This window comes from Phocoena phocoena, chromosome 7 (assembly GCF_963924675.1).
Source record: "Phocoena phocoena chromosome 7, mPhoPho1.1, whole genome shotgun sequence".
Taxonomy (NCBI): domain Eukaryota; kingdom Metazoa; phylum Chordata; class Mammalia; order Artiodactyla; family Phocoenidae; genus Phocoena; species Phocoena phocoena.
The window spans coordinates 26,605,522-26,630,657 of NC_089225.1; the positions used below are offsets into that span (position 1 = coordinate 26,605,522).

The following is a 25,136-nucleotide window of genomic DNA, read 5'->3' on the forward strand; positions in this document are numbered from 1 at the left end:
CACCTCACACCAGTTAGAATGGGCATCATCAGAAAATCTACAAACAACAAATGCTGGAGAGGGTGTGGAGAAAAGGGAACCCTCTTACACTGTTGGTGGGAATGTAAATTGATACAGCCACTATGGAGAACAGTATGGAGGTTCCTTAAAAAACTAAAAATAGAATTACCACATGATCCAGCAATCCCACTACTGGGCATATACCCAGAGAAAACCATAATTCAAAAAGACACATGCACCCCAATGTTCATTGCACCACTATTTACAATAGCCAGGTCATGGAAGCAACCTAAATGCCCATTGACAGACGAATGGATAAAGAAGATGTGGTACATATGTACAATGGAATATTACTCAGCCATAAAAAAGAACGAAATTGAGTCATTTGTTGAGACGTGGATGGATCTAGAGACTGTCCTACAGAGTGAAGTAAGTCAGAAAGAGAAAAACAAATATTGTATATTAACGCATGTATGTGGAACCCAGAAAAATGGTACAGATGAACTGGTTTGCAGGGCAGAAGTTGAGACACAGATGTAGAGAACAAACGTATGGGCACCAAGGGGAGAAAACCAAGGTGGAGTCGGGATGGTGGTGTGCTGAATTGGGCAATTGGGATTGACATGTATACACTGATGTGTATAAGATTGATGACTAATAAGTACCTGCTGTATAAAAAAACAAGCAAACAAAAAAACCCCAACTAATACTAAACTTTCTTTGGGTTATTTGTATGGAAATATGTTAATATAAATGTTTTAGACATTACATGAAATTTCTAAAAATCTTAAAAAAAAAACTGAATTGTAGTGATGCCTGCACAACTTTGTAAATTTAGTAAAAAGCATTGAATTTTATAATTAAACTAGATGAATTTTATGATATGTAAACTATACTTCAATAAAACTGCTTTTAAAAATGCAAAAAAAAAAAGTTCAATTTGGGTGTATGGTGGGCAGGTACACCCTTAATCAGGAACAGAATCTGTGGCATGTTACAGAGCCCTTTTCTTTTCCTTTAAGGAAAGTTTGCCTCTTCCTAGCTCTGTTCCAATTTCTTAAATACATGAAATGTAGTCCAAGTGAGTATCAGTTTTTGATAGGAGTAGTCACAAAGTTCTACATACAATCTGTGTATATGTCTTTATGAAAAATGACAAAGGAGGTGTTTCTGACATGGGATGGTGAGCAGTATCAGGTATCTGTAACTTCCCTGTTCCACTATTTCTCAATTCCTTCCTCTATCTCAAGCTACAAGTCAATCATTTCCTATGGTGGACGCACTTAGAAAATATTCCAGTGTTATTATTCTCTCAATATAACCAAACAACAAAAACAGTTTACACAGAGGTGTCTTCTTCCCACTAGGCAAAATATTATTTTCAACCCGTAACTCAAATGGATTCATCCTTCATTCTATTTTTATCTCTTCCCACTTCACCCCATATTAAATCTATCAGGCAATCTTAAGGCCTTCATCTGAAACTGTCCACTTCTTTCCATCTCTGCTCTTACTTTCCTTGCTCAAGACATTACCTTCTCTCCCCTGGATGCTACAATAACTTAACTGACTCTCTATTTCCCTCTTAGGTGCACTATAACAATCCTCACAGAGCACCCAAAGTGATCATTGTAAAACACAAATTATATCATGTCAGCAAAAAAGAAAACACCATTCTTTATAGTCTGAGTTCTATGTTACATTTGATTGCCAGCTAAGACATGTCTTAACAAACTGATGGACTGTTGGGATTTACTCTCCTGTATGAATGTTTTCAAAAGCACATCACTGATATTGTGTGTGTGTGTGTGTGTGTGTGTGTGTGTTAGCTTCTGCTTTATAACAAACTGAATCAGTTATACATATACATATGTTCCCATATCTCTTCCCTCTTGCGTCTCCTTCCCTCCTACCCTCCCTATCCCACCCCTCTAGGTGGTCACAAAGCACCGAGCTGATCTCCCTGTGCTATGCGGCTGCTCACCACTAGCTATCTATTTTACATTTGGTAGCATCACTGATATTTTTATAAATACCTAAGTTTACTAAACTGTAGCTCAATTTTAAGTCAAAACTCTACGGAGTGTTTCTCTCTGTAACATTTTCCAGGAAGGCCACCCAGGAAATGAGGTGTAGTGGGCTACCAACTTCCATTATGTTATTGTTTCTTCTGCACAGTTTTAGTGAACAACAGGTTTTTCTCTAAATTTTGAGTCTGTATTCTTGTTTTCCAAAATATCAGTCCTCTTTTGAAAAATCTCTAATGACCTCCCCCATGTTTAGCATAAAATTCAAAGTCTTTAATGTGGTTTACAAGCCTTCTAAACCTCCCTTTTAACTCATATCTTCCTTGCTCACTTTACTCCAGCTAAACCGACATCCTTAATTTTTCTTGAATTGCAAAGAAAGCTTCCTCCTTAGGACCTCTGTACCTGATGTACAAGAAAAGAGAGTATCTGAATGTGCACGGCTTTGCCCTTTCCCTTATTCAGGTATTTGCTCAAATGTTAGTTCTCAGAAAGGTCTCCCTTGACCAGTGGATATTGAGAAGACCATGCCCCCCCAACAACCCCACATCCCCCAACAGACACAATGACTCATTCCCACCAGTCAATATCATTGCCATCATTTAATTTTTTTTTTGGAGTTGTCATATCGATCAAAATTAATTATTTAGTAGTTCACCATCTCCCCACACTAGAATAAGCCCCATGTGATCAGGGATACTGTATGGCTCGTTCACTGCTATATTACTGAAGCCTAGAATTGTGTTTACCCCATGGTAAGTGTCCAATAAATATTTTCAAATCAATATGGCTCTTCTATTCCTAGTAACCTTTGCTCAAGAACCTCTTGCCTAAAATCTGTGCTTCCACCTCGACATCAGTCAGTGTAGGAGTCATCTGAAGTCACAGCTCCTTTGTTCTTTTTTTTTTTTTATAAGTTTGCATTTTCTGATTATGGGAATTTGTAAGAGTAGCTGACCGTTGATATTGGAACTCTTTTTTTATTTTTATTTATTTATGGCTGTGTTGGGTCTTCGTTTCTGTGCGAGGGCTTTCTCTAGTTGTGGCAAGCGGGGGGCGCTCTTCATCGCGGTGCGCGGGCCTCTCACTATCGCGGCCTCTCTTGTTGCGGAGCACAGGCTCCACATGCGCAGGCTCAGTAACTGTGGCTCACGGGCCTAGTTGCTCCACGGCATGTGGGACCTTCCCAGACGAGGGCTCGAACCCGTGTCCCCTGCATTAGCAGGCAGATTCTCAACCACTGTGCCACCAGGGAAGCCCTGTTCTTTAACCAGCTGTGGTATTTTCCTTGATTTTACCTGTGAGTTCAAATTTGGCAAATCACTATCCTTTACCCAGCAAAGATGTATACAAGAAGGAGAGGTATCATTTAATGTGGAGGAGTAATTTTAAGAAAGGGCAATTAGGCCGCTAATAATCTGAAGGTATGAAGACCCAGGGTGTGCAACAGTAGTACGAGGGATGAGAGTGCCATATAACAGGGTGGAAGAATAATGACGACTGGTGAGCCTGAGTGACTAAGAAGAGATAATAAAGCAAAGATCAGAAGAATGAACAGACAATGTTGTACTGAGGATAAAATAGCACCATAACCACTTTTGCATTAAAACTGCCACATCTTGACTTCTAGAGCCCTTCTTTTTTTTCTATTCATACCAAGAATCATTTTATGACCATCAGAGTCAGGTAACTTTGTGGCTCTTATTCCTGTCCTTTAAATAAGAATTTACTGACACCTTGGCCCTGATTTGTCTCTGAGACTACTAGTTATCTAGACTACTTCTGTTGGCATATATTAGATTATTTTAGATTACCTTTCACCTTTTGATTCATGTCTCTAAAAAAACAGAATTTTAATTGATTCTTATTATTATATATGTATATTATTCAATTATTATATAACATATTATATAATATATACTATATTTTATTGTTTATTATTCATAGTTGTCATATCTCTTAACCTACCCAAGTTATAGACCCAGAATCTGAAGCACAAGTAGAAAATGATGTTTCCCCTAGGTATAAGTTCGAGTGTACAATAAGTGAATAAGAGTGTGTACTGATGTAGTTTTAGTGGATTAATTCTGTTATTAAAGCGAGGTTCAGTTAAACCAATGTTATCACTTGCACTGGGCCTAGTAAAAGAAGTATCAATTGAGAAGCCCAAAGACCAAATATTTGTAGGATGCTTTCTCAGCCATGTTTGCTATTGGCAAACATTTCAGATATTAAACTTACTCTACTGTTAGGGTCAGTTGCATAATGGTAATGAAATGGTATGAGTTATGTGGAGACATATACATAATAAAAATCAATTAATGCCTTTGCATTGCTTTTTCTTTTTTAAGAGTCAAATCCAATGATGAAAACCAGTCACCAAGTGATTAATTTGTTTGACACGAGTGGAAATTATTTCTAGGAGTCACACTGAGACATCCTGAAAGATATTAGGGCATCTCTGAATTGAGGAATGACACAGAAGAAATGAGGATTTAAGCTAGTCCAGCAGTGACAAGTTTACAGTTCTCTACCTCAGACATTTTATTCTAAAGGTAACCTAAGACTTATACAAATGGAGGCAGAGTGTTACTTTTCTGGGGATTTGTCCCATGACACTCCAGATAGGTACATTAGGAAAGAAATATATGTTTAGAATGAAAGAAGAATGTCTTCTCTTTTCATTTTAAATATAACAGCCTGTCAGTTCAGGCTATAACAAAATACCATAGACTGGGTGTCTTAAACAATAAACATCTGTTTCCCACAGCTTGGGAGGCTGAGAAGCCCAACATCAATGTGCCAGCAGATTCTATGTCTGGTGAGGACTCTTCATGGTTCAGGTAGCCACCTTCTGGTATAACCTCACATGGAAGAGAGAGAGAGAACTCTGGCCACGTCTTATTCTTACAAGGGTGTTAATCACATCATAGGAGCTCTACACTACCATGACTTTAACCTAAATCTCTCTCAAAAGCCTTACCTCCAAATCCCATGATATTGGGGATTAGGGATTCAACATATGAATTTTAGGGTGAAAGATACAGTTCACAGCATTCAGAAGTATTGAATATTTAACTCACACTGAAATCCACATACACTAAACTAAATAACTGCAACAGTAAATTCTGAAATAACTCATATTTTAAGAATTTAAGAGGTGTATATAAGGCATATACATTACACAATAGCTCAACCCCCACCTTATCTTAGGTACAATTTTGAATTGAAAAATATACATATTTTAAAACTTTGGTTTTCACATATTAATATCACTTAATCTATGACCATGCCAAAATATCAATATTATTAATCTTAAAGTAATGTCTTGTTAAAGGCTCGACAAAAAGCTCTAATAAAGTATTTGTTGTATATATAAATATATATATATATATATATATATATATGACTAGAGTCATCTTTCAATACTTTTAACATTATATAATGTGCTTAGAAATAAATCAGGTACAACATTCAATATGAAGTACAAAAAATAAATTCCCATAATTCAAGAGAACAAATTTGAAAAACACAAATGATCCAGCTTGAATTTATCAAAATAATTACCTTGATACTCCATGTATATTGTGTGAATATCATCCCATGGACATAGGAAGAACGACATTAACTGAGAGTCTCAGAAACAGAAGCTCAGACTAAACACATAGAATGGAATGTAACACTGAGATGATCATTTGCATACTTCATACATTAGGAACATGTTGTCTCAATTATCTTCATTTTAGGAACAAACATTTTTTTGCACAAATTATCTAAATACCTGATGTAATTGCCAGTGGCGTTTTGCATAAGTAATCACAATTATAACGTACCCCTTCAAGTTCAAAATTTTTGTAGCGGTAACTATGATAGTTCTAATTTACTCAAGTTATACCCTTCTTACAAATCAAATCCTCAAAGCTCTAAAATTTTATAATAATTTTGAATTCATTCACCTTTCATGACTCCAAAAAATTTAACAAAATATTTTTAAATAATACAAACAACCAAACTAAGTCTTAAGGCCAAGTGAGGTGTTTCATATGGATACTAAGTTATTCTGACCAGTTCAGACAAGCTGAACTGTTCTATCAAGCCACAAGGTTTCTGTTGCTGTTGTTGTTATTTTCAATAAACAAAATAGAATCTCCCAACAACATAAAAATTTTAAATAGAATCTTCTTTGGTTATAAGAATAATAATGTTATTCTTATGACCGTCACACACAAAAAAGTAATATTTCTTTTGTTATTCTTATGTACTCTCTAGTACATTTGTTGGACATGTTTTAAACCATAGATTTGTTAGAAAATTAGTCTCGTTGATTAGTAGTACATAGGCCTTTCCCTACCATTCAGTTTTGGATATACAGTATAACTACCTGCTTTTTCTTAGTGAAACTGGACTGAATAATTGTACTTGATAGATAGATAGATCTCTTCACTAATACCTTAAAACAGCGAGATTAAAATGATATAGGTTAATTCTTACATTAAAACAACAAAAGTTGTCAAGAGACTTTATATAACTTTACCAAGTAAATGTTGTCATTATGATGCCAAAGACTGGACTCCCCTGGTGGCGCAGTGGTTAAGAATCTGCCTGCCAATGCAGGGGACATGGGTTCAATCCCTCGTTTGGGAAGATCCCACCTGCCGCGGAGTAACTAAGCCCATGTGCCACAACTACTGAGCCTGCGCTCTAGAGCCTGCAAGCCACAACTACTGAGCCTGCGTGCTGCAACTACTGAAGCCCACGCGCCTAGAGCCTGTGCTCCGTAACAAGAGAAGTCACCACAATGAGAAGCCCGCGCACTGCAACAAAGAGTAGCCCCCACTCACTGCAACCAGAGAAAGCCTGCGCGCAGCAACGAAGACCCAACTCAGCCAAAAAAAAAAAAAACATGACAAAGACTTACAGAATATTTTAATATACATATACATATTTAAAATATGCATATATTTTAATCTAGATTTATACTTCATAATCATTTAAAAAATCCTTCACCATCTACATGACCATCTCATCACTTGACACTGTTGTTCTACCATTAAGAGTTTCTGTCACCATACATTTATGCAGCTCATGGAAAAATTGTTATAATTAAATTGGAATTACTTGACACTGGCTGCAATTCTAAGTTAGTTCCAGAACACACTCTTTGTTACCATTATCAACTACAGTCATCTTTTAGCTAGGCTCTTTCCTGGCATGAATTTCACACATGACCAAATCTTTGCTGCATAACTAATTCCTCTAAGGTCCAGTTCTGAAATGGTCTCTGGTTTTGTCACCACAGTCTCAGGGCTTGTGGTATATGGATCCTATAACTCTCATAACCCTCTGGGTATAAACTAAAAGTAGTTGGGCTCTTGGGAAGAGATAGCTAGAAAACTGTTATTACAGTAATTCTCTATATCTCCTTGTAAACACCGACGTTACAGGTTTAGCCACAGAGACAGTAAAAAGTGGTAGGAGGATACAATATGAGTGATATTCCATAAGACCTCTAAAACAATATTTCTCAAAGTGGATAATATAAAACACTAGATATTTGGAGTGTGAATATGTATTAGACACATAAACATATTCATAACATGTCATTAGAAACAAACACCCATAGAAATGCACTCACAGACATACCCAGAAAAATACCAATAAAATGTTCAGTACTCAAGGAAATTAAAGAAATCCTGAGCTAAACAAAGTAAAATAGATACTTTACAGAAGGACTCCACAGAATCTTTAATAGGCTAATATACATATAAATCTCCAATAAGGGTATACAGATGCAAAACTTCCTGAACTCATTTGACCACAAACTCATTCTTTCCAAGAATGTCCAGGAAAACTTGTGTCCCAAGGAACATATCTTAGAGAAGAGTACTATACAATGATTAAAATATACCTGTTGTGAGTAATTAGGTGAGAGGAAGACACACATGCACACAAAGACACAGGCATACTGCAAATTAACAAGAATATCAAACAGAAGGGAATGGAAGGGGAAAGTATGTTTAGATCTGGCAGGGATTCCAGCTATTGTGTGAACAAGTGATTTCATTTTAAAATTATTTAAGGTCGCACAGCTAGTTAATGACAGAGCTAGGACCATATCAACTCATCCCAAATACCACGGTGAGGAAAATACAAAGCCGAGTGTTACAGAAAATCTGTAAGTCACAGACGTTACAGCCTGAAAAAAAAAAAAAAAGAAAAGAAAACAAGAATCTTATTCAAAAACTGAAATCCTATACACGCCTGTTTGCTTAGTTACGTTGCTTAATTTGTCTCCTACTACTCACGGCCTTTAGATTTGATAAATTCCTAATATATTGTAAATGTCTTGACAAGATTAAAACCTTCTGATGGCCAAGAAATATGAGAAAACAATGCTCATTTTACTTGGCATAAATCCCTTAAGAAAAAGCAAAACAAAATAAAAGGAAAATACACTATGACACTATTATATTTAAAGTGAAAAATTATCAAATACATATTAAGTCAGAAATTATTTTATTAGTCTACTTGCCAAAAAAGTGATAATTTCTCTTTTTCCCATATCTTTTCTCTTCTTCCCTTACTTCCTTCTCTCTTCTACCAAGATAAAGTTGACCAAGACAGAAATACCAGTTTGAGTGAGTATACATCATGGATTCCAAATGTATTTCATGAGTTATTCACGATGAAAAGAGCATCCTACTTTCCAAGTTTCAGGTTGGTAGATAAAGTAAACTGCTAAACATCATGTTCTACCTGGTATATGGCGTTGTAATGGGATCATGAAAAAATTTCCACTTTGATAATTAAAATCCATTAATAAAACAGAAATGTGATAATTAAAATCCATTAATAAAACAAACAGAAATGTGGATCTAGACAAAGCATACTATGAGAATAATTATTTAAAAGTTCTACATGGCAAACAGCAAAATCTGGAGGGGAGTATATTTATATTTAGTGTGTGTGTGAAATATATTTTATCAAATTCATAGAAAAAATGAATATGAACAATTGAAGCTTAGCACATCTCTAATTTCTGCTTCGGTTAATTTCAAGTATGTCGCCAAACGACAATAATATAGTAATTGAGTTATTTCCAGTCTGGCAACTGAATTAACAATAAAGACCAATTTGTAGAGTAACAGAGTACGCAGACTTAAAAATTTTTTTTTCTTTTCTAGGCATTCGGGATGGCATTTTATGGTTCTGTACTGATTGTCAATTAGAACAGATTACTTATTCCAAAGTATAAATTTATGTAATGTTAATATAAAAAAATTAACGAATAATTTAATACAACATTGAGCATATGGTATCAGAAGAATTTTTTAAATTCTCTGGAAATATGTCCTCAGATCAACATCTTTGCTAATTTTAACTGTCTTTTTTTTTTTTTTGAGTTCTCAGTGGACGGTCTGATCACTTTGTTAAAATTCCAGATCCCAGCAAGCATGTGTTGTAATAACTAGCTACACATGCATGCACACACACACACACACACACACAGCAGCCATGTCTCAGAAAAAGTCATTTTTATGTTTCCATATAAATATGCTAAATAAAAGATGAGGAACTTTTAAGAAGTATAAAGAGTTTAATAAAACATCCAGTTGCTTATCAAACAGCAGTTAAATAAAAATGTATCTCTGAGAATAAATACTTATGATATCCTTCTTATATGGATGATGTGTTTTGGATTCTTCTCAGATGTTTCTTAGGGAATAATATAAGACTAATTTCTATAGCCAAGATTTTTGTGCAAAATTTAGATGTCCACAAAATATGCTGATCAAAAAGTCTGGATTCTACACAGCTAAAACAACAACACGACTTTCTGTTTTGGAGTGGGAGATATAGATCAGAAAATATTCTTTTATTTTCTTTCATTTCCCTTTATGTCTCTCATTTTCATTTTATTTAATAAAAAAATCTCACTAATTTATAAGATTAGGATGGTCATCACCATTTCCTCTTCTCCTGAGCTCAGAGCTGCCCAATTTTTGAACTTTCTCTAATGAAATGCTAAAACCAAAATTGATTAATTGCTGACTATACTTTGTCTCTCACAAAGAATTAAATGCATACATTTCTAGGGTGGAGGTAACTAACAGGGCTTCTCAGAGGTTGAGAGATACAAAGAACATCCTGACTTTGCTCTTTACTGCTTACCCCAAAAACATTTGGGGCCTTGATAATAACTAAGTATACAGGACTGAGATGGGAAGCACATCTACTGTTTGACGCATCTAAGGACATAAATATAAGATAGTAGAACCTCCTTCTTAAGAAAATGTCTAATCAGACTGAGGGGAGGAGAAAGGTTAAGATTACAAGATGTGTTGTTCTGTTTTGTTCCTGTGCTAAGAATTAACTGACCTCTATTTTAAGACCTTTGGCTCCACTAATGTTTAATTACAACTGCTTTGGGGGGTAGGGAGACTCAAACAGATCTGGATCAAGTTTTTTCCATTGTCATCGAGGTTAGGTTCCAAAACAAATCTATAGGCAAATTTACTGACCCTGGGGAAGTCAGAGATTGAACCCAAATAAAAGCCAATAGCTGCTGAACAAACCTATATCTCAAGGACACCAAGATTCACATGTGAGGCTATTATCTAGACACAGAAAAGATCTTACTTAGCCATAATGCAGACTGGTTTTCCCCATGTCTCTAGTAGTGATTTGGCATGGTCTCTCCAGAAGTTGGTCTTACCCTTCTCCAGTCTAATTCTCCACCCTCATCCTTTACTTATTACCTATGTTTATTCTAGAACAGACAGGCGTTTGGCTGAAATCTGATTCCAAGATGAATAAAACACACATCCTAAACTTAAAGTAGTTACCCTTTATTTGGTAATCTGACAGGTAAACACACAAATAAAATATAATGCATTTGTACTATGATGTCCCAGGATCACATAGGAAGGGCTGCTAAGCTCAAAAGAAAAAATTTTGGAAAGGATATTATACCTTAAAACATGAGTAAGAGATACTTGATTATAGGAAATGACAACTATGGCCTATGGTGAAGAACCAGCATATACAAACGCACATGGACATGAGAAAACAAAGTGCATTAAAGGAAGTGCTAGTATTTTTTTTTTTAGATGGAACATGTGATTTGAGTGGGGAGAGGCAAGGTAGAGGCAGAGAAGCTATAAAATGAAGTTTCATTTTTTCCTTAGATACATGGGAAGCCCCTGAATATTTTGTATTTTAATTTTAAGCAATGGAGCAGTATGATCACTCAAGCAGATGTGTCGAGATTGACGTGAACATATGAGTCCACAATGGAGTGGACAACTTCACTAGTAATCATATAAAGGCAAATTAAAACAATGTGAATGACTTTTCTCCAATCAGATGGAGAAAGATAATTGCAGAGGAAAGGTCATAAAAATACTTTATTTACAAGTCACATGCTTGAATACTGCATGCCAAGTTTCTATGATGATTATACCATTCTGTGATACTGTGTAATCTTAGGATGTTGCTGCAAAGTTCCATGATCATCTTGTAAACTGCAAACTCACTGTGAGCTGACACTATTTGAATCTAGCCTTTCTACTCTTATAAGTTGATTATTTTGTCCCAAGACTATGCCTGCTATGCTTGTATTTACAGTAGGGACACAGCCTGGTCATTTTTGTCCAGTCATAACTTGATGGAGGATGCTTGTGAAGCACTGAAGGCTATGAAATTCCGAGGCTGGGTAGAAACAAATAGGGAATACTGCACAATTAAGAAAGGCCATTACTCAGTATCTATTGAGATTAAGAGGTCAAGGTTTCCTTTAAATTAAAAAAGTATTACATTTATTTAAGCTCATTGTCTTATCTATAAACTATTTTATACAGTATACATACATAATTTTTGTGATAGGTATATGTGTATAATTATTAATGCACAAAATAAACATTCAGTAAATGTCATCTATTAATATTATATGATTATTAGAGAATTGCTAACTCAAGAGAAAGAAGTAGGGTTGACAAAAGACATGGGTAAAGTGAATCCAAAAATTATCCAATCAAGGATCAAGGCAGAGGTTCAAATGGAAAATGAGTTAAGCTGATATCGAAACAGACCAAATAAAAGAAAGATAAAAGCCAGTGAATGGGGATAATTCAGAAGCAAAGTGTATAAAGAATAAGCAATCCTTTATAGTTTTTGGCCTGGCACGCTCTGCTAGACTGTAGCTGAGCCCATGAATGGATGAAGACAAGCTGGTTAAGTCTACATTAGAATCCTAATAGTGATACTCAAATTTTGCAGAATACTGAATATACATAAAAACAGAATGAAAGTATCTACTATACACCTGGAAGAGAACAATTGGTCCTGAATCATCTTCCTTAATAAGGGATACACCCAGAAAATAATCTTATCTGTCTCAATCATCTTTGTGCACTTTGTCCTGAGGAAAATAGCTGAGCATCACTACTGTTAGGAATCCCATCACTTTTGCTGATTTTAGGTATCTGTGCTCCTACCACAGTATTCCCTAAGAAAAACTTGGGAGAAATAATTAGTTGTCGTAAATGTACTTTACGTGAATCCCTGGAGAATAAATTTTGCTTACAAAACACTTAATTCCAAAATTTTCTTCAAAATCTAGTATTTTGTAACTTTCAGGCAAAAATACTAGCTAATAAATATCAAGTAGCTTTATAAAGAAGAATGAATTCAATTCAAAATATAATCTCTAGCATTTTCCCCAGTGTTCCTTTTGTCAATATAGTTTACTGAGCACATTATTATCAGTCTTCCTCATTCTCTCACAATATTGCTTAGACATGATTCTCAGTATTAAAGGTAGGCCTCCCTAGGTGGCCGTATCAGAATCATGTGTTGGGCCTTTTCAAATGACATGGTCTTGGTACAACTCATCTTGTCCACCCCCTTCCAAGATTCTTATACCTCTCTCCCATGTAGACACTGTCTTTGTGAGCCACTGTTACTAATGTTAGTGTACCTGATTGTTTTGACTGTCTGAAATGAAAAACAAAAGTTGAGACCCCTGGGGTAGTGCGGTGTAGCAAAGGCTAGGAAGTCTGGCCCAAATTCAGAGTCTCGATTTTTCCCTTCAGAATAAGGGGACTAATAATGCCTCTCTATTGCATGTAGTCTTTTAGCACATTTAATAAGTTGTAGATATGATTATTTGTGCTAGACTTGGGAAATTCTTTGAAGGGACCTGTATTTGCCTTTGTTAATGTAGAAGAAAGAACATAGGATTTAGATGTCCTATCTCTGCCTTCTTTTTAGCCATTCAGTATTGCCTAACACATCTTAGTTCTGTAGTTAAAATTGTGTCTATTATAAAATGGGAAGAGTATCTCTCCTGCATACTCCACAGAGATGTGGTGGGTATCCAGTGAGATGAGATATGCCATAAAAATTTTAATATTGCAATAAGATGTTTACTAAAATATTATGTAAAATTTAAATTTAAAGTAATGATTCTCCTCATAGTAATACTTTGAAAAATAAAAGTTTTATTTTTTTCCAAAAAAGAATGTTTTCTTCAGGTAAGTTCAGAGAAAAGTATCTAAAGATAACGAGTGAGGAAAACCTAAAGAGATAATCTCTGGAATAGTGGCTAGTGACAGGTATTCAGGCATACTCCCATCAGTTCATTATTTTTGCTTATATGGTACAACAGAGATTTTAAATAATTACATATGCAAAGAATATTCAAAATTCATTATCAACTCACAAATTGTCATGGTGAATGCAGAGCCCATTGGAAGCTGTCCTGTGACATGTTGATAAAATACATGGCTTACAAGCAATGATAGAGGAGCCCAGCCCGGCTCACACCTCTGTCCCGCTCCCATCACTGTATTACTTCCACACATTTAATCACTTCTTTCTAAAGTGACTGGAATTGCATGGCTTAAATCCGACTTCATTAACAACTATTTATTCTAATTAAGATGTTTCCATTGCATTAATTTTGTATAGCTCAAAATGAATGTCTGTTCATCATTTTAGTGAACTACCTAACAAAATCAATCTCTATTTTTCTAGATTTGCCAAGAATTGTTTATAAATCACATGAAATCTAAGTTCTGAATTATTTTCTACAAATATTCTAATGTAGAGTTGCTTAACCAATCTGAGATGTACTATTAAAGTTGTTTAAAAATACATATTAAAGAAAGGATTACTACTATTATTAGGGCATATTAAATGTATAAAAAAAGTTGCTTAAGTAAACTTGGAAAATAATTTTACCTGATGACCTAGTGAATATTCTAGCAATCTGACTGCCAGTATTCCATTTGCTAGGGAGAAATACATTTGGATTAGTTAAGGTAATCACTAACATGGCAGAAACCAGAGTCTTTTTGTTCAAATGATTTTCAACTGCTGGCTGAGCCAATGTCTGAAATACTCAAATCACACAGAAACATTCCTTGTGCTACTACCAATAGTTATTTACTGTTTATTATGAATTATCATTTCTCCATGGAATCCTTGAAATAGACAGTGTCCACTGTTTCCACTAGGCATTTTTGGTCCACTGTCACAATAAATGACCTTATCAATTATTTTAATTATGTTAAGAAAATCTTCAAAATGTTGGATTCTATTTGTTAAACATTTACTTCTGTTCACTTCATATTCCATTTTTCTTACAATCTTTGCCACTGTTTTTATTCAATCTAATCATAATTTTCAAACATTACATAGTACTATTTTCTTACATTTAATAAGGATCAATAACCAGTCCCTGAAACTGTACATCACAAACATCAATAAAATATGATTACTGAATTCAAATCACCAAACATTCAACATCTGAAAACTAAATTTATTCTATCACAGCACTCTTTTTTTTTCTTCTTAACTTGATTGTACATTTCCTTCATTTCTCTACCAAGTTTTATATTGGTAGCATTTGTAAGAATAAGTTTTTTCTGTAAATCATAAAATAAATGAATACATCTTGAAATTCTCATGCATACTGTTTCCCCAGGCAAGCACAAATAAATTTTTATACTCTCATGTGGGAGGGGTAGAGAGCAGAATAGTGAGGGGGGGAATGTATGTGCGTGTGACAATGTGATATACAGAAAGAGAAAGACAGTTAATAGTTTGTGAATTTCTGACATGAGAAATCAAGTGAATCACAAATTACAAATTACTCTTTAGGAAGAAGATATACAAAAACTCTGATTTACTAGGAAAAAAGTCAACAAACACAGGTACTTGTTACCAATTAGCATAAAACTAATAGTTTTCAAGGTATTTTAACAAACACTACAGTTGAAGAGCTTATAATTATCAAATCTGTTTCTTGTTTTTGGTTGTGGTTGTTGTTTTTTAATCCTACCTTCACTATCACATTGTGAACTATCATTCAGTGAAAAATCACAGTTCTCATCTAGGTGATACTGCAATAAGCATTAAATAAAGAATTAAAATTAACCCTTCAATGTATCGCTTACATAAACAGTGCAATTCTTGTGTATATGTGTGTATATGCAAAACACGTAGGGAATATACTTATTTAAGTGCATTCATACTTGCATATATAGCTTTCCAAAAGCCATTAGCTATGCTAGAAAATCTAAGAATCCTGTCTACTGGTCTGCAAATGAAATCCTTAAAGGGTGGCATATAATATAAATCGAAACTCACTGTGAAAGGATTGAAGAATACTGATTGTCCATTCATCTGTTAATCTTCCTGTTTTTGTTATCTGGATACATTTGAGCTGATTTGAAGATTCTCTCGATTCAATCCAACAAATCATATCTTCATTGTAAATAAAATCCAGAGTATGAATTTCGTTTCCATTGACTGAGCTCAGGGTTGCCATTTTACTTCCATTAAGATAGAAAACCTCAATTCTTTCAGAATTTGCAATTAACAGCAAAGGAGGCCTATCTGTAGGTTCTGGAATAAAACAGAAAGAGGAAAGTGAGTTCAGTAAATGAGTCACTTTTAAAAAAATAATTTGGCATTACTTATTAAAAGTTATTCCTATATTTTTAACGCATCTTTACAATTTTAAAAATTCCTTGCCAAAAGTATATTTTACTAACCTGTATATGCTTCAGTAACTATATCACTTCCTTTTTTTAAGGACAACATAGTCCACTGAGCATTTCTATTCTTGATTTCCTTAGTCATAATGTGTTGTCTAAATATGAGGACAATGCTATTTGCTTTCACTGTTGGTAAATAAAAGACATGCTGTGAGTTGTTTTTCTAGCAATGATGATGGATCTGGATTGACCTCTCCATACAGTGTTATAGACTTCCCTTGTGAGCAACGGCACACTTTTTTGAAGTGGATGTGTGAGGTCAGAAATAGATTCTCTGGAGTGGAACATGCAAAGCTCACAGCCTCAAACAAAGAGCACCTGTGACCTCAGGCTCATTGGCTCCCTGACTGACCCCTGGAGCCAAACAATCACACATTTCCTTAGTGACTAGATCCTGGTCACTGAACCAGTTCCTTTCACATTTCTTCTCTACAGTCAGGAAAATAAGATTCTCGAGGTAAAAAAACTTGTTTACTACCACTTGTTGGAACAATGCATCTTTGCTTGTGCTAGGATTGGTGAGTTTTTGGTAAATACATACTAATTGACCGGAATCACAACACCTTTAACATATAAAGTTAACAGTAAAAGCCCATGTAAAAATTAGTGTTGAAAGAGTTTAGCTCTATAATCATATTCAGAGTAGCTTTCGTGCTAATTAGGGAATAAGGAAAATTTGGAAACCTCCAACTTCTCCTTTTTGCTGCCTTACATCCATCGTGTCAACAAATCTCTTTGACTCTGATGTCAAACACATCAGTGACTCCTACTACCATCCTGCCCCAAGCTGCCATCACATCTCAACCAGATCATTACAACTGCCTTCCAACTGGTTTCTCTGTCTCCATCTATGCCCTCCTCTTCCTGAGCCTATGGCAACACAATAGCAAGTCATATCCTTAAAATGTTAAGGTAGATCAAGCAAGTCTTCTGCCTAGTTCCTCAAAGGGTTCCCATTTCAATCAGAGGGAATTCAAAGCCTTTAAAATGGTTTATAAAGCCCTACCTGATGTGTATTCTCATTACTCTTTGACCTCGCTTCCTTCATCTCCTTACTACTCCCACCCTTGTTTATCTTGCTGCACAAATACTGGTCTTCTTATTGTTCTGTGAACAAGCCAAGTAAGCTGCCATCTCAGAGTCTCTTCCTTCTTCCTAGAATAATCATCATATTTCAGAATGGCTGACTTGACATGCTGACCTCCTTTTGGGTGTTAATTGGATGTCACCGTTCTGGTGAGGACTTCTCTTACCACTTTATCTTGTAAAAAAACTACAAGCCCCTACACTCTTGGTACACCTTCCCGAGTTTATTTTTCACTTATCACTACCATACATTGTATATATCTTATTTATTTCTCTGGTATATTTTTCTACTTCTGCTGATGTTGTCTCTAGCATTTATAAAAAGTCTGGAACCTATTGGTCATTCACTACAAATTTTCTGAATAAGACCAAAGGACACATGGAACCCTTATACAGTAGAGTTTGTTAGAAACATTCTGTGAAACGTTACAAAGTAATTTGGATTTCTTAACCTATGGATGGAATCCAGAGAAATACTGTCTCTTCAGAAGATTTCATAAACATTAGTAGATCATTCAAGACACTGATACTGAACACTGTAATGGTAGGAGAAAAGCAAAGGTACATACTATGGCTAATATAATTAAACGTCTAACATTTTGAACACATTATTTAAGGGTCTTCATCATTTCTTGGGGAAGTAGGAATATCAGGCTCCTTGTGTATCTTTCAGATAGAAGAGCTGTCCAACGAAGATGATTTTGGGTCTTCCCTCACAGGCCTAAAATGTCAACTCTGAAACACATCCTAAGCCCTTCCATGAGTATTTGAATTTTTACTCCTAAGAAATTACTTCAATCAAGCCATAGGATTCTTCTCTGCCTTCAGAAAGGCATTAAATGTTTTTTTTTATCTTAAAACAACAAAACAAACAAAAGTAAACAACAGTACAACCTCAGTGAGATTATAAACTAAATAGCCCAACAGTTTCTTCCCAGTGGAGAAGTGAACTTGTCCCTGGACTGCTTGGTATAAACCAACAAAAATAAGTCTCAAAAATACTAATATTATTTCCATAATAAAGAGTTCTCTTAGAAGAATCAGTAAAATTGTGGTCTCTGCTTATGTAACCTTGTCAAGTGACTACATCTGAGCTTGGTTAGCCAGCTGGCTCCTCTCTCAATCTCTTAAAGCCATCTTGAATCATGTAATACTTGCCCTTGCCATTCCTTAATTTGGAAGTCTAAACTTGGTCTCTTTTCAACAGTACCAGCTCTGTTTGTTTTCCAGTTGACCTTGGCACTCCTGAAGCCTGTTGGATCATGGATGGATTTCTCAGGTTAGGAAGGAGTCTTAGACAGCTGTGTTATCAGGTTAACAAAGATATACTGACACTAATGTCAGTGCTTATGGTCTTCATTTGACAGCCAAAATGACCTTTAGTGAAATCACCTCTCATTCAAAAATGAACCACTACTCCCAAGCTTATAAGAAGTCCAGATGTAGACAACAATTTCTAAACTGCCTACCAGTCAGTAAATTTAAGTGTATCATAAACATTCTTTGAAGAGAGGCTGGAATATGAAGGAACATTTTGTTTCTCTTGAGAAACTGAGATAACAATAAATTAATGGTCAACACAGGCAATGCTTACTGGACACAACTAATCAATCTATTTGATTTTTGTAGCTGCTTTTTGAGTGAGTCAGTTGCTTATCTAAATGCAAAACATATCAACCACTGATTTTAAAGCTTCAGATAAACAGAAAGCCAATAGAGAGAAAGTCAGGTGCTTCATAAATTGACATGGTGTGATATAATAATGGTGACTTTTAAAATTCAAATGACATACTGGAGGAAGGATACTTCTAGTGTTAGTTGTGATGTACTTTACTGAAGTAATACTCATGTGTCTCTGCTAATTATTATCTATGGTTTCCCACGTAAGACAAATAAAACATAAGGCCTGATATGGGAGTGGGAGAAGCTACTGAAACACAAGGACCCACAAAAATCATCAGGGGCTAGGGATATAAATCTTTTTTTTTCCTACTTCATTATGAAAGGGGGCATAGGCCTGACAAAGGTTATCCATCTCTACCCGCACTACACTGCTCTCTAGTGGGCATTACTACCACATGCTTCCACATGCCAAGTGAAAATCATCATTAGCTTTGGCAATGCTGATAAAAGACTCATAAGAATAAATGTGATGCTCATATCAGATGCCACACTTAGAGTCAATGAACAGTTTCCTTGAAGGAACAGTTAGAAAACACATCAGATGACTTCAGGCAAAGGGTTTTCTACATCAACACTTAATGAGAAGTAATAAATATTAACCTTCCACATAGAAGAGATTGGAACACAAGAAAGCACTCAGTCAATACTCTGGCATAGAGAATCAAGACTTAAGTTGAATAAACCTCTACGATAGGCTGTCAACTGATTCATGTTGGAGGAGGAAAACCGTCCTCATCCTCTTCACCCATATTATCAACAGCATAAAAAAGAGTATTTTCTCTCCCAAACAGTTATAGAGATTTGTATAATCAGAACGTGATTTTTTTCCTATCATGTTATATTAATCAGTGTCATAATTTTTAAAACTGATTAGAAAACTGAGAATTAAAAAGAGAAGCTTGGAAATAAGAAATATCTCATTTGACTAGATTCATAAAAATATCTCTTTAAATTCCAAGTGACTATAACCATATCCTTGCACACATATCCTTCTCCTCTCATAGTCAATATACTAAAAATGTTTTTATATACTTATATTAATATGATTTTGACATATAGTTGATGTTAAATAAATGTTTTCAGAGTGAATAAAACCAATTTTTACAGCTTCATTTAAACTCCCTATTCTTCCATTCAATTCTAAGAATATTAATTCAGCTAGTTTCATTTTAAGTAATTGGAATTGTGGATTCAGATAATTAAAAATAAATATAAGTGTAATAAATATTTGTGTACATAATAAATGTATCTATATCACATATACACATAGAAAAATATGTATTATCTAGTTACACTGTGTTCTGATTTCCCCTAATTAATCCTGTAATTGTGAGCAATTATCTCCAGTAAATGAAGTTAGGTAGGTGCACCTCAATAGCTGTTATTTCAAAGATGAGAAAAAAAAAAAGAATGAGCTTCAACTGTTTAAAAGTTTAAATGATAACTTCCATGTAAAGTATATAAAATGAAGAGCCAGACTAAAGCATGGGAAAAGGGAAAATTGTTATCTGTACAGCCCAAGGAATTGGTTTTCAACCAATGCAAACTTAAAATAATGTAAAGAAGAATTTAAACAATATTATTTTTAGTTTATCATACACAAATGTATAAAGTCTTTAATAATAAGGAAAATATGCTGAAGTTAGAAATGAGAAGAATGATAACAACTTGTAGCAAAAAATTATGCAAACCCTCATAGGAAGTGAAGTGTAACTATATGCAACAAAAGTGAAGAGCAATCTGTGACTAAATTTAAAAAAAAGAAAACTTCTAAAATTATGCAATGAACAAAAAAAGTTGAATATGAAATACTAGGAGGAAATTATCTAGTTTAAAAAAGAGAAAAAAAGCATTATTCAAATCATATAATAAATTATAGACCAAAGTCAACTAAACCAAACTGAAAATGTGGATAAAGTTAACCATGTAAGTGAAAAAAAGATACAGGGCTGGAATATTTTCATTTCCAAAACATATATGGCCAAATTTGTTTCTCCATTTTCCTCAACTATTTTGTCAATGGAAAAATCTCTTTACTGAACTGAATGATATTTAGAATAAGTACATGCTGTGCCACATGTCAGAGGAAACTATTTTATCAGATTTTACAAAAGAAAAAGTAAAATATGAATCAAATGTGGAAACATTAAAATGCATTAAACAGTTTTCACCTAATCAAGAAAATGTAATTACTACAACTATACTGTAATTTATCTTAGCACTACCTTTTACTGTCACAATGCATTTATACTAAACTCAATCGACTGGATGAAAATGCTTTATTGTATTTTTTATTTTATTTTTAGAACTTATAGCTCTAAGGTACTCAACTAGTATCTGAAGGGGATCAGCAGGACAGTCTGTCTTCAAGAAAGATATACCTAACAGAAAAATTGATATACATATATATACATCTCTAAATATATATAAAAGTCTATATTTTTTAAGTCAGGTTTGATACCTTTAATAAAACATGTATAGTAACATTGAGTTCCAAAGAATGTTTAGATATATCTTGCTATGATTGAATGTTTGAGTCCCCTAAATTCCTATGTTGAAATCCTAACCCCCAAAGATGACGGTATTGGGAGGTGACAGTTGGGATGTACTTGGGTCCCAAAGCTGGAACGCTTATGAATAAGTCCCTTATAAAAGAGGCTCTAGAGAGACCCCTAGCACCTTCTGCCATGTGAAAATACAATATGTCTGCATCCCAGAAGACAGCCCGCAGTAGACCATGCTGGCACTCTGATCTCAGACTTCCAGCCTCTAGAGAAATAAATTTCTGTTATCTATAAGTTACCCAGTCTGTAGTATTGTTACAGCAGCACAAATGTACAAAAACATATCTGTTTAATAGAGTTAAAAGTTCCTTAATGATGATGACATTTGACTTCAGGTTTGCCTTGATGGAAGAACAGGAATTGGACATGCAGAGATTTAAAAAAAAAAAGTTGAAGAAGAAGAAGAAAAAAAGGAAGTCAGGTGAAACAAACAGCATTGACAAAAGCGCATATGTGGGAAAGACTCTAGGATGTGTTGGGAAGATACTAACCTCAGTTTCTGAGGGTACAGTATGCATTAGTGGTGAAAGTACTTCATCATGATAATGACAATACCAAACTTTTTGAGCATATTTTAGGAGCTAGCTTCATCTTTATCAGTTTATTTTATACTCACAACATCTCTAGGAATCAGGTGCTAATATTATCCACATTTTATAGGTAAGAAAACTAAATTATTTAGAGTTTAAGTAACCTGCTTAAGATCACAAAGCTACTAAGTAAAAAGAACTAGATTCAAACTCACATAGAGCTTGCAGTAGCTGAGAAAGTAGGTTGAGAAAACATTGCACAGGTCATTTAACGTCAAGATGATAAACTTATTTTTAATTTGGGGTGCAATGGAAAGTCAATATAAATTTTAGAAAGAGTATAACGAGCAAAAATATCTTCAAGATCAACTGGGAAATGATACATAGAATAGGATATGCGTGAGTAGAATATAGTAGGATAGGTATATTTCCCATTTAATTTCTAAAATTGTTTTTGCTTTTACTTTTAAAGTGGTGTAATATAATTCAAATCAGATGGGAAGGTAGTATGTAAAAATCTTGTTTATACACTGCCTTGGTGGTAGTATTCTGGAGTGAGTTTGGAAAGGAGTTAGGTAAAAAGGAAAAGGTATTTCTGTTCTCCTTTAGATTGATGCGATACAGAAGGAAAGAATGACCATGTGTGCCGACATTTCTATTGGAAGCAGGGGCCAGTGGAGAAATGTAAGCCCCAGAGAATCCACAGAGGTTCAGGAACACATTAAATTTCACACATATAAATCAAGAAAGGTATTTATCTTTTTAATTATAAAGAAGGTAACCCAAGGTTATTAGTAAAAAACAAACCTTATATAGACACAGGTTTTGAATATCTGGATTACTGAACAGGAAATGCTATTTTAATTTCTCAGAAAATAGGTAGAAGAACCTAAAATGGGTGGCGTTGTGTTCCTACATAGAGATGGGGTGATGTAATAAAGTCAAAGTTTTAAACTGTAGTGGCTGTTTTATGTAGAGAATAAGGGGCATAGAGATGGGGTGATGTAATAAAGTCGAAGTTTTAAACTGTAGTGACTGTTTTATGTAGATAATAAGGAGCATGGGGTCAAAGATTCTGTGGAAATTTGAGATTTGGGTGATAGGGAGGAACAGGAAAAAAAGCAGAGTCGGTTTTATGAGAAGATGATGGGTTTAGTGCTGGCATATTAGGTCAGTGTTGCCTTTTGTAATCTTGTCTTGGGCATTGTGAAAACTCACTCAGGTAAACTACTGATCAACCTGAATTACAGACTTTAAAACAATGTAACCTTTTTGTTATTTGGATGTTAATAGTGAAATACCGCTACATTCATTTAGAGGATATTTCAATGTGAAATGTGATGATTGAGAAGCAATGAAATATGTTGTTTCGCAGGAATAAGGAACATTTTCTGAACAACAATTAAGCCAATAACATCGTGCCATACACACACACACACACACACACACACTAAAAGGTTCTCATTTTGCAAATCAGCAGCTCTCACAATCTTCCTGTTTCTTAAAGAGTCGATCCACTATATCAAGGAAGTATTACATTTCCCCTACTAACTAGAGGTCTTACTTGGCACATGGTAAGTGGTCAATAAATGAATGACACATGAAGGACTGTTTGAATATGGATTTGCCAATGTTTTTAAAAGATATTTTACTGATTTTTTAATTTAAGAATGATAGTGTATTTCAAAAAAATAAAGAATGATAGTGTATTTCAATAAGTAAAATGACAAAAATAATGCATTGTGATTTTTAATCAGGAAAATGAAATAAATTTAATTATACTGAATTTAATTAAGTATAAATTTAATTAAATTGAAGGGTTATTTTGGTAAATCTCAGAGTATGATTCATTCAAATTTTAGGTTACTGAATTAATATTAAAATTAGCAGATAGTCTAGGGATGGGCAATTCGCATTACTTACTGAGAGGTGGGCTATGGCTACTTTTGAATCTCCTAATCACCTTTCTCATTGTGGCAAACAGAAAATTCTTTAGCTATAGAAGCACATTTTTCCCAATTCAGACATGTCCCTTTAATTTATAAATTGGTAATGATTGAATTTAATAAGTAATAGATATTGGCTCATTTAAAAGTTGCTTTACACTTATACTAGGTACCTAGAATAGTCAAATTCACAGAGTCAGAAAGTATACCGGTAGATGCCACAGGCTGGGGGGTGCAGGGGTGTGGAGGGGGAATGAGGAGTTAGTGCTTAATGGGGACAGAGTTTCAGTTTAGAAAGGTGAAAAATTGGGGGGATGGATGATGGTGAGAGTTGCACAACAATGTGAATGTACTTAGTGCCACGGAACTGTACAGTTAAATATGGTTAAAATACTATGTTTTATATTATGTGACTTTTACCACAATAAAAAACATTTAAAAAATTGCTTTAAAAATATTTCCAGTTTGAAAGCATGGGTCCTTTAAAAAGCCACTTTTGTCTCCTAAAAAGAAAATACTGTCTCAGTGTTTGCATATTTATTTATACATTTAACAAAGATTTATTGAGCGTGACTAGCTTCCGCCACGCATTCATCTAGATGCTAGAGATACAGCAGTGAATGAAACTAATAAAATTTTTTGTTTTTATAGAGCTTACATTTTAGTGGAGGAAAAAGTCAATAAGCAGGTAACCAATACTATTTAATAATTTTTGGCAGTGTTAAATTCTATGAAGAAAGGTAAAGCTTTGGTAGGAATGTGGATGCAGGCTGTTCTTTAGAGAAAGTAGTACAATTCAGAACATATTTAAAAGTTTGATACAAAGGGTTTGAGAGAAAGAATGGAGTCAGGGGAGACTCCAGTATTTTGGCTTGGACAATTGGGTGAATGGGGTCACATTAACCAAGATGGCCATCACTGGAGAAAACATTATTAGGGGAGAGAATCAAGAGCTTGGGACACATAGAGGATATTTCCATTAAATTTCCAAATGGAGATGGTAAGTTGGATCTCAATATTCAAGTGAATCTGGTGTTCAACAAAGCGCTCAGGGCTGGTGGTAAAAACTGGCAAGTCTCAGTCTCTAGATGTTTAATAAAACCATGGAAGAGGATGTGTTTTTAAAGTCATGATACAGGATGAGAGCACTTAGGAAATCAATAAAAGAAGAGAAGATGTCCAAAGGACTGAACACTGAGTCATGCTGAAAATACTGACAAAATGAGGATTAATAATA

The 25,136-nt window shown here is 34.6% G+C and overlaps 1 protein-coding gene across 1 annotated transcript in view; it reads right to left on the bottom strand.

Annotated features, from left to right (window-relative positions):
• The window catches only part of LRP1B (LDL receptor related protein 1B), a 1,473,103-nt gene that overhangs the window by 930,685 nt on the left and 517,282 nt on the right, over positions 1–25,136 (bottom strand). The window contains exon 6 of the mRNA XM_065880137.1: positions 15,681–15,938. Coding sequence (XP_065736209.1) covers positions 15,681–15,938 — 258 coding nt within the window. The remainder of the gene's footprint in view (positions 1–15,680; positions 15,939–25,136) is intronic.